General features: G+C 42.9%; 1 protein-coding gene across 1 annotated transcript in view; it reads right to left on the bottom strand.

The window, feature by feature from the left end:
- Nucleotides 1–3,504: 3,504 nt before the first annotated feature.
- The window catches only part of KIF13B (kinesin family member 13B), a 75,334-nt gene continuing 67,593 nt past the window's right edge, over nt 3,505–11,245 (bottom strand). The window contains exons 38-40 of the mRNA XM_009581422.1: nt 8,951–9,013; nt 6,374–7,397; nt 3,505–3,797 (exon numbers count right to left, since the gene is read on the bottom strand). Of these exons, the coding sequence (XP_009579717.1) occupies nt 3,505–3,797; nt 6,374–7,397; nt 8,951–9,013 (1,380 nt within the window). The remainder of the gene's footprint in view (nt 3,798–6,373; nt 7,398–8,950; nt 9,014–11,245) is intronic.

The following is an 11,245-nucleotide window of genomic DNA, read 5'->3' as shown; positions in this document are numbered from 1 at the left end:
CCGCACCCCGTGCGGAGGAAGGGACCCGCAGAGCTGCGGACACAAGTTCGGACCATCACACTTCCTACCCACCAACAGAGTTTTCTACGCCCAGAATCCGAGACCCATCCACGGTTCAGGGATACAGAAAGCAGGCTTGCACCTCCGAGCAGACGCGGGAGATGAGACACTCGCTACAAATTACAGTTCCTGCATTAAATATTCTTCTTCCCTCTATAAAGTGCATGAAAATCTTGGAAAATATGCATAGCTATTAAAACACCAGCCTCAGTTGCTGGGCGGGTCCAGTTAAAAGCACCTCCTCCTTTATGCTGAGCATAGAGTTTTTCTAATGTTATCAATTAAAAAAAAAAAAAAAAAAAAATTACCTTCATGGTTTTAAACTGTTTTCTGGTTAGCTGGCTTAGCTGGTGCAAAGTAACAGATGGCTTTGAGTAGAGGGATTTGCACTTACTGTGCCAAAATCTTGGAAAATATCTTTTGAAGAAACCTCACGTGGCCAGGAAAGCTGGGGTGAGCAGGAGGGAGTCAAAGAAGTCCTCTAAGAACGTCCTCACGGCTGGATTTGATTTGCTTGGCTTTCTGGAGCTTGCACCGCATCGGGGTGATTCGGTTAGGGTGGCTTCATTTTTTGGGGCAGGTGTCAGGGTGGGATTTGAGGAGAGGTTTAGTTTCAAAAGTCAAACAAGATGGTAAAAACCGAGAGAGCTACGAGTAAAATCCTCCCTCCACCAAAGTCAACCGGGTGCTCTGTTAACAGAGCCACTTCATCATGCTAATCATCCACTGATGTTTGAAAACATACCAGCCATATTTAAGACATTTGCTTTCAGGACAAGTTATCCAAGAGGCAGCAGCAAGTATGTTCTTTTCAAACGGTGTTTCATATCCCTCTCGTTACGCACAGCACCGGTTTGTAACACGACTGAGGGCGGGACGAAGAGGAAATCCACCCCCTATCAGTTGGCTGCAGCCTCCGACCATGTGCTCCAGATGTGCAAACACTGAAATACGTCCTTACGCAGTCAGAGCTGTAGTACAAATACAGCCAGAGGAATTTACAGTGGGTAGCATAAAGAGTGAACTATTAACCCAACTGCCTTCTGCTTGACCCTTTCACTCCTGCAACTTGGATACCTTTACATTGGTCCCGGAGAACTCCAGTCTTCAGAGACAGCGGTGCAAGAAAAGAGGCTTCAAAAGGACTTGGACAGGTTCTTCCCTTCATATCTCCCCCAAAGGGGCCACCTAGCAAACATCAAGAAGTTTTAAAGATATCCCTAAATCCAGTAAATGAAATGCTGAGACTGAAAAAAACCAACTATCAGGTAGGGGGCTGTTTCACATTAGCTAACTTTCTGCAGCACATCAGAACAAAGTGCAGTTAGAAAAACGGTAAGATGGATTTTAGAAAACTTGCAAGGCAGTATAAGACACAACATACTAATTAGCGGATGGTCTTTCATCAGCAAGACTCATCACACCCCAAAACAAAATGTCGTTTTATTGCATGAGTCGTGTCTATAAAAACAGTTGCAATTTTAAAAACCAGGATTTTAGCATCTGAATTATTCATTACTAAATTTCTCCCATCGTCTTGGCTTGAATGGACAGGAGCTTCGTGCAAAGGAAAAGGAGGAAAATCTGTACACTAAAAATATCTTTAAAAGCTGGTCTGTACACTTTATATTAAGATTTTTTTACGAAAATTTAGGTAACACTGAAACTAGTTACACAAAGCTGAAACGATATACGAATCCCTGGCAGTACTATGCATGCTGCACTGTAACCCATCCCACTTATTTCTGCTACAGATTAGTTTCTATTTTAATTTTATTCCTTCTGCATAAATGATATTAATTACACTAAATCAGCATAATTATCTCCTTCGCTAAGCATCCTTATCTCCTTTGATGACAATGTATCTTTCCCTTGGACCTCTGAACCAGATGGCTAAGGCACTTAGATACCCACGTGCAGCACGGGCAGCAACTAGATACATATTAAAGTTTAAACATTAATTTAGCATCCTAAATATTCCCCACGTAGATAAAATGTCTATTGCTCAAGCTGTCCAATCCCCCCGTGATGACTAAACAAGATATAAACAGCTCAGAATATAAAAGTCTGTGGCCTTTCTTGATTTGTTAGAAAATGAGTGCGCGTACGTAGATATGTGCACATGTATTTATACACACATGTACAGTAATATGTAATTTGTGCAGTTAAAAACTAGCAAGAGTTACCAATAATAAAATCCAAGTTTTATAAAAGCCAGCCCAAAACTCCCACTCTCAAGAGAGATTTGGTTTGGGGACGACTCGTTGGCTGTTCAACCAGGTTTGCTTTCGCGTGCGGCTGGGAGGGTTTAGCTGGCGAGGGAGGCACCTCCTCTTTGGATCGATGCTCGGTACGGTGCTAGCAGAGCTCCTCCGTGCAACGTCAGGCGGTGGATGATTGTAAAGCGCAAACATTTCATATTTTAAAGTAATAAATAAAAATAAATAGACTGGATTAATCCCGTTACAAGGACAGCGACCCTCTGCTTTGCCTAACTGGTAAAAATCGAAGTGCCTCCAAAGGCTGGGTGGGAACATCGAAGCACTTAAGTGCTGATATCTCTGCAAAAATCCTCTTGGCCCAAAGGACAGAACCAATGAGAAGAAGGTCCTGCCACTTTGGGGCAAGTGAGAGAGGGATCCTGTCATGGTGAAGGCACACGTTAAATAGATTGCAGACAGCAAATTCGTTCAACTCCCCTCTTTCCTAAAAAGAAGGGATCAAAAATATTACAGAGCGGGTCACAGGCCTTCTCCCATTCCCAACACATCAGCTAGAAAGATTGTGCTGATTTCCACAGAAAGAGAGAGGGACAACAGGACAGTAATCAAAACAGGCACTGGTCCCAAATCACATAACCAAAGAGCTGTTGTTTTTTTAAATAAAGGGGTTTTGGGGGTTCTTTATTTCCAAATAAAGTGTTACGTTCACTTCTCTGCCTGTCTGGAATCATTATAACCTTGCCCTTTCACCATGTATTATGCAATATGGACACAGATCTTACAAAATTAGAAAAGAACTGTTATTTTGGGGAGGGTTTTTTTTTCAGAATTGCCAGTCACACCGAGAGAAGCACCAGTGCGTGGGTAGTATTTTGTAGCTATTGGAAAATCATGACATAATTTGAGCAATTTATGCGTCTCTTCCTTCTCTGAAAGGTGGAAGAGAGCAGAGCTTACACCCACCCACCGCCACGAGCTTTCACCGGCTGCCATCAGCCATACCCTGAAGCGTCACAATTTGTAACAGGAAACGAAGGACGTAGATCCAGCACCATGACAAGGCAAAGAATTAACATGTCAATCACCCAAAGCAGAGAAAAAACCCCTTCATTAGTGTTTGCCACAAACTAGAAGTTCACGCGGTTGGTTTAGCTTCCCGAAGCTAGAAGACCTGCTCCCCTGGCTGCATTGCACGGTGTTTGCTGCGGTGGGTAGGGCTGTCTCAGTTTGCCCAGGATTTCCTGTTTTCCGCATTTTTCTGGCTCTTCTCCGGTCGCAGCGTGGATCCTCCTTCTGATTTCGCCAGGGCTGTGAGCGAAGCCAGGTTGGAGGCTGACCCGGAGAAGTTGCCACTCTTCCTGTTCTCAGCGGCAGCTCCTCCTTGCAACCTCAATCCGGTGCTCCGCCGTCTTGCTGGTCCCGTGGCCTTTTTAACTCTGCCTGGTTTCACAAGCAATCCGTAGCCTGGGTTGCATCTGAAGTACTGCTTCCCTCCAATCGAGCCATCATTCTTACCTTTGACAAGGAGAGAAAGAAAGATGATAGACAAAATGGTTTTTATTCTGTGCATATGGTGTGCTACTAGGACACTAGAAGAAGAAAGCAAGAAGAAAATGCTGACGGGGAAAACAACCATTCCCTATAAATACAATGTGAAGGTAAACACCCAGGAGGAGAGAGCACAATGGGCACTAGATGACAAATCTGGTAGGAGAGCAAACAAATCTGAAGACCCATACACTTACTGATACAAAGACAAGTCTTCCAACTACCAGAGGAGAAGCGGGAGTAGCCTTCCTGCAGGACTGAAGATTAAAAAAACAACAGCTGGTTTTATATCTGAACTTGATAAAATTATAACATTAGAGGAAGCAGCTGCCTGTGACAGCAGAAGGCTGGACTTGATTCAGGTGGCTCTAGCTGCAGGCTTGTGCTCCACTGACACCAGTACGCTTCACTGCCAAACACCAGCAAAGCCATCACATGGAGACAGTTACTCTGAATGGGACACTCCACCTTATTCTTCCTCCCCGCTTGCTATTCAGGGGTATTTTTTAATTTCACCAGAAGTGTTAAATAATCAGTTCAGCAATAGATGGATTAGCAAACTATCAGGAAGGAAGGACAAAAGACATTTAAAAGAGCTTTTGATTTTCTGAGTTGATGAGAGTCTGAAGTTGAAAAGAGTTACTGTTTCCATCTCATAAAACCTCCACAGAACAGAAAGAATAATTTCTTTACACGGATGCTGTTGAGATCTTTCTATTTCTCCCTTTATATCATTTAAAATTCTCACGATCACTGTTCTGGGTACCGGGACAGAGACCGCTCCCATCTGTAAAGGGAATGCAAAAAGATACAACAGCTCTTTAAATGACATAAGGTCACCCCTTTTGTTTTACGGGCGTTTCCTTCTCTCTACCACCATTACCGCGTTGGGTCCAATATACCCTCACGTGGCCAAGGACTTCTACCCCTGTTTGTAATGTGACAAAGATACAAGTTTGTGACCGTATTTCCCAAGCGAGGCTCCAGATGTGTTAGAAGCCAGTTATGCTCCAACAAGTCAGGGACTTAGTCCTTATGGAAACAGAAGGGAAAAAAAAGATCTAGTAACATCAGCAGTTGAGTCCTCAACAGACCAAAAATCTCGTAGCCGTTCGACTCTTCCACGGACAGTGAAGCTGATGCTTACCAGGTATGTGCAAACAGCTTAATGGGGTTAGCACTGTGGACTAGAGTAGCCAGACAGGGAGGGAAGGTGACTTTCCAAAATTGAAATGAATCTGTAAATAAGGCATGAATTCAGGACTGAGAATCGGGTCTACAACTTTCAAAGGGATTAGAGCTACAGTTTGCTTTCCAGGATGGCAAACTCCAGAGAGTTTTCTGAAACCAGCTAAAAATACGCCGTCCAGTTTAGCTTTATGAGCAGACCATGTGCAGGGAAGATAACTGCTCATTTAACGGGAGTTCTGGATCCTTGACACAGTATTTATCTTGGTGAACGGCTCCAATCCCAGGGAAGCGTGCAGCAGAGACGAGCGTAAGCAACTCCCTGGGACGTGCAGATTCACCAAACAGAGCCTGCACTACAGACTTGGAATGCTAGAGCTCGGTTAAAAGGATTTAAATAAGAAGCTTTACGTGCCCTTGGTAAACCAAACCCTCTTACTATCAAAGGCAGCGGTATCTACTGCTTGTCTCTTGAATTTTCCACTAGCACACCCTGCCTTCCCCCAATCCTGCCTACTCTTGGAGAAAATGAGTCCCATGGAAGCGGACATGACCTGCAGAGGAAAGCAGTTAGGAAGCCTGGGGCTTCCAGCAGAGAATAAATACTAGGCATCATCTCTCATCTTGTGCTGAAGTTTTTCCGCATCATGCTACAATGGCACACATGAACAGAGCCTCCCCAGGAATAGCACCCCAGTTTCCAAAAGGTGTGTATTAGAGCCTAAATTCTAGGAAGCCTATAGTTGTAGGTAAGAGTCAGACAGGAATGACAAATGAGAAGCTGAAAAACCTTAAATCATCTGTATGTCCTCATGGTCAATGTATGGTTTTCACACATATAGGTACACACAGACACACACAAATACTCTTTTGCAATTTTACAGCTTATTTTAAAATAGCTTGTGAGAGACTAGGTAACCTGTTAAGAGATTTGCAACTTATTTAGCCTCAATGTTCATTTGCTCATTTGAATCCCACAACTCCTATTGCGCTTTGGACAGCCTTATTCTCAGAGCAGAAGCCCAGAAGAGAACTATTTGGACACAGGGCCTGTCTCCTGCAACTACATACTTGCCGAGCTGCATTGTAAAAGCAATCCTGGTTCCTACCTCCATTGTAAGAAGCCAATGAAATAACTGAAAAGGGACACAATTCAGTCAGAGGTCAGTGAGAGTAGGTTTACAAGGGCAGACTGGAGGAAGATTAGAGCAGGGAAAGATCTTTTATACTTCCCTTCTCAAAACGCACCCAGTAATGGCTAATGAAACCCGCTCTCATCAAAAAGCAGCATTAAAATGAACACTGCAAACTCTGACATGCTGTCTGCTTTACACCTGGTCTAGATCATATTTTACCTGAAGGTAAATCCAGTTCGACACCAACCCATGTTCCCTCTTGAAAGTCTGTGGGCCCAATATATCTAACGGTGCCCATCTTATTTGCGCCAACTGTGACATATTCTCCCTCTTTCAGCCACTCAGGAATTTCATTGGCATCTTCGGAGTCAGAAGTCACCTCCAGTTTTTCTTCTGCAATCTCTGATCCATTATGGCTCAGTCCAATGGCAGCGGACGTGCTCTTTTCTCCTTCTTGCTGCTCTTCTGTGTTTAGTGAACACATGGGATCTGTCCCCAGCATGCTTGTAAAGGACTTCAGCTCTGATGTCTTGACCTTCTGGATTTTGAAGGGGGAGGCTGCAATGCCGGGCTGGGACAATTGGTCGGGAAGAATCTGTGGTTTGGGAAACCCCAGTTCTGAAGCCCCAGAAGCCATTTCTTTTTTCCTAGCTTGTCCTGCTGACTCCATTGATTGTTTGGATAACAACTCCTTCTTTGGAGTGGAGGTAGAAAGGAAGGTTTTTGCATCAGTGGCTACAGAGGCATCATTTGCCTGCTCACTTTGAGTCACAGGAGATGCACAAGATTTTGATTTCAAAGCATCATTTCCATTCACTTCAGTGCTGTCTTTAGGTCTTGCATGAGCACTTTGAAGGCTGAAGGTGGGTAGACTCTCTCTCTTAGTACTGAGACAGCTTTCTGAAGAACTGTCCGAGTGTCCTGGCATGTCAGAAGAAGAGACCTGAGCCACAGTGGGAGCTGGGGAGTCGCTCACTGCAGGCATTTGACCCCCTGGCTGAGCCACAGCATCACCTCCTGCTGCAAGGGCTTCAGAGAGGGTGGCTGTCGAGACACTATGAGAAAAGTACCCACTGGAGGCTTCGCTCAGAGGACTTGGAGGTCCTTCCTGGGAGTCCTGCGCCTGGGTGTCTCCTGTGGGCTGCTGCAAAGGCACTTTGGGTGTCTTTTCCGGACTCTTGTCCATCTCAGACGTCTGCACTGCAGTTTGGAATGGTTGTTTCCCTACTTCCTCCTGGTTAATCTGAAACAGAAGAGGATAGGGACTGCGGAGCTCTGTTATCCAAAATATCTGGGCTAAAAGGACAGATACAAGGCCTCTGGGAAGGACTAAGGCCTCCAGCTTATCTAAATCCCTGTGTAGCTGCAATCTCCAAAAGATGCAAGCTGATCTGAAGTCAGCTTTGCAAACTGGTAGGATTGGTAGGATTGTCAGCTCATTTCTTCCATTAATAAGAAAAGTGTCGACTGAAAGAAATACGTTCCCCAATATTTACAGAAAAATTATTTATATTACAGGAATGGTCATTTGCTGTTTGAATAGCAGGATTTATATGAAATGTGAAACAGCCATGATCTATAAGTCTCTCACAGTTATTTGGCTTAACTCTCAGGATTGATAAATCATGCCTCTCCAACTAAACTGTCATTTATGTCCCCGTTTCCAAATGCCATTCCCACCTCAATGCTGCCAGCACCACACACTTTCAGAGTATGAAATTAACTGCACCTCATGAGATTAACAGCCCATTTTAGTGATGTATTTCTTGGCTGTAAAGTTTACTAAATCTGATAGATCAATATCTTTTGCCAGCACATGTACTCTAAAAGATTAGGATGTCTCTAAATCTCTTTGGGAGGGAGGGAGGAGGCTGCTAATATGAAGGGGAAAAAAAAGTGGTTGGAGTTCAGCAGATTTATACATATCTTAACTCTCAGGTGTACATTTTTGTTTGCTGTTCAAAATTTTGTGGTTTATCCCATCTAGTGGTTAAATGTCCCAAACTAGAGGATTTTCACCTCATTCTGAAGTGCCTTTTCTACTGGAAAGGTAAGCAGCATTTGAAGAAGGAGGGATTTGATTGAATGACAGGAATTTCAGAACCAAAGGCTAGCTTGCTATTGCTAAGTGAAATGCAAAACAGAAAAGTTTTTTGAAATATTCCTGCGGATTGAAGACATATTTTTAGCTTTTTTATAGAGAGGGTGGTGTACACGTGGACTCTGGAGCTCTGCTCTTTCTTTGGGCTTTCCCTTTTAAGTGTTCAGATAACACACATTTTGCTAAGACAATAAAAGCACAGTGGGAGAAAGCTGATTTGCTATTCATAAGACTGAAGTTCTGCTGAACTGTGGGAGATCATAGGGTCTATTTTCTCTCCAGCTTAGCAAGAGCCTTTTTTTCACACTGGTATCATGAATCGGCTTGAAATGTAAAATTGAGAATGAAGCTCAACACTCAGAATAACAGACACATTCTGTTTATAGAAAGCGTCAGAGCCAGCAATTTGCCTTTTAAAGCAGCAAAACAGCTAAATTTTAGCTAGTTAACTGCTAATGCAATCATATGATTAACCAGGCTTTCAAATATAAAAGTGTAACCAGTAATACAAGGGGAGATTTTACCAGGACCTAAGAAAACACAGCAACACATACTGCATTTAATTGTCTCACAGTGAAGCAACAGTAGAAGTGCAACAGGTTTTAAGTAGCTATCCCATCAGTTGCTTTTGCCACTTCTGGTTTCCAGGCATGTGAATAAGAAAATTGTATCATCACATCCTGGGATGTGCTTACCTGTTTTATCCTTGCAGCACTGGCATCAACACTGGCAGACTGAACCATAATTCTTGGGACAGCCTGCAGGAATGAAAAAAACAGAGCATCATTCAGTTAAAGGATTAAATATTGTCAAACTGGTAAACATTAAAACTTACATTTGAAATTCTGGAATCACAAACAAACTTTTGTCATGAAACGTCAGAGCATTGCTATTTATTGCATTCTGATGACATACTCTGAAGGGGTAAAAACCTTAACCAAGGCATCCCTGCATTTTAACACATAAGCAGTTACAAGTACAAATTCATAGCGTACAAAGTTTTCTTTTATGCAGTCGGTCAAAGACAGACCACTGACCAACCAGATGACAAAGAGGTCTGAGGTCGCGCTGGTCTGGCTAGTTAAATCCTCAGCTTCAGTCCCTCTCCAAAACTCTTTCTCCATCTCCAGTATCTTAATTCAGTTCAGATTTTAGCATTGTTCGCTTTAACTCAAAAAGGAAGCCAGAAACAAGATCGTGCATCCTCTTTTCAAAGAGGGCATCACCACTGCCTGCTAGAGGGAAGACTACACGTGCCATTTGCTAATCACAATAGTCCTGTGTAGAAGGACCACTTCTGAGTTTCAACAGTATCTTCTCTTTTATAGCATGGGGTTTGATATGAAGGCTTTGACAAAAAACGTCCCTCACTTGCTCTGTATTCAGGTTTTTATTTTAAAGATTTGAAATAATCACTCTCCTAAGACTGTAACAGCAAATTGTGACACTTCAGGTCATACTTTCAAGGAACTATTTAAGGGCGACATATTATACAATTTGGGAGCAGTCTGCTTTTTTCTTTTCTTTTTTTTTTCTCCAAGGGACTTGAGAACTCCTTCTGTAGAAATATGCAGGCAATGCTCATCTCTGAGACAGGTATTTCCAGAATTCAACAATCTGTTTAAAGAACTGAAACTTTGCAGCTGAAGAGTAAGGTACTCTTCTCTTGTATCCTTTCTAAGTACAGTAAAGCAGGAATATGACTAATCCTGTCCTGAAAAGAAATACACATGGGGGAAAAGCACAGCTATTATTTATACAGAGATTGCCAGGCATTAAATAAAAACACGGTTGTTCAAGGTAAAAAATAAAAAGACAAAAGACGGACAACCACCCCAACAGGTTCACAGTGGATCAAAATAATTTTTTTTAAGACATTAAAGCTTCAGTTCAATAAAAGAAAGCAGGAGAGGAGGGGTTTGCTTGTCATTAAGCCTGCTAATTGAAAGTACACCACTGAAGTGGTGTTCAGAGCAAACTGGCTCTATTTCGGATGCACAAGGTATTAGCATTTTGAGATCCTTACTAGGACATGCACTGGGGCTCCAGGAAGCAGATGGTGACCCGAATCAGAACAAATCAATGAAGCCTAAAAATAAACACAGCTTTAGGGCTCGTGATCCAGTGGTTTTCAGACACCTCATACTCCAGAACTTCAGCTTCCTTTGGAATAAAGTGGCAATCTTCTAAGACAAAAGTATTAACCTGAAAACAACTGTCGTACTGACTTGTGACCGAGTCCAGAGATAGCTTAGAGCAATGAGGTGTGTGAGTACTCTGACTCGTCCTGAAGTATCAACTCAGACATGCAAGGATAACTTGATTGTCATAACAGCCAAGTGTTTCACTTTAACAGAGACTAGAGAGGCGAGGGATTAACTTTCTTATGAGAAAACCCTGCAAATTTTAGGTTTAATAGAAACTTATCACGGTGTTAAAGGGAGCAGAGTATTTGGCAGAACACTTATTCTCTCCTCCTCAACCATCTATGAACCATGGGTTAGTCCATCTTGGGAGTGCAAAGCCAAGCTATTAAATATCACCTTTTAATGAAAAAAGTATCTGTAGTCACAAGGCATTAGGGCTAATCCCCTAGGCAGGCACTTACATAGCACTTTAAACCTTTCACAGAGGTGCAGCTGAACCTCAGTGAGAAGCCAAGGCTCTTGAATTCAAATTATCCTAGTTAAATATCTCCATGGTCCAATGCTAAAAGCACTGCATTTTGGCATCTCAGAAAGGTTGTGCAAAGGACAGTTCTTGTTGCTTCCACGCTACTGTTTGTCTCTGATACAGCAGGGGAAACAGCCTTTTTCAGCAGACCCGGTATCAGGAACTAAAGCCAGGTCCAGGCTCTCACACTGGCACCGTAACACAACTTGATCTTTTCGCCCCATTTTCTCCCAGTATACCTGCCATTTCTGGGAAGTGCTCTGAGGTGTAGCATTATTATCCAGAGACAAGCACTCACAATTGGAATAAGAAAAAGT

The sequence above is a fragment of the Fulmarus glacialis genome, unplaced genomic scaffold, assembly GCF_000690835.1.
Source record: "Fulmarus glacialis isolate BGI_N327 unplaced genomic scaffold, ASM69083v1 scaffold907, whole genome shotgun sequence".
NCBI lineage: Eukaryota > Metazoa > Chordata > Aves > Procellariiformes > Procellariidae > Fulmarus > Fulmarus glacialis.
This window is presented reverse-complemented; position numbering and strand designations above follow the sequence as displayed.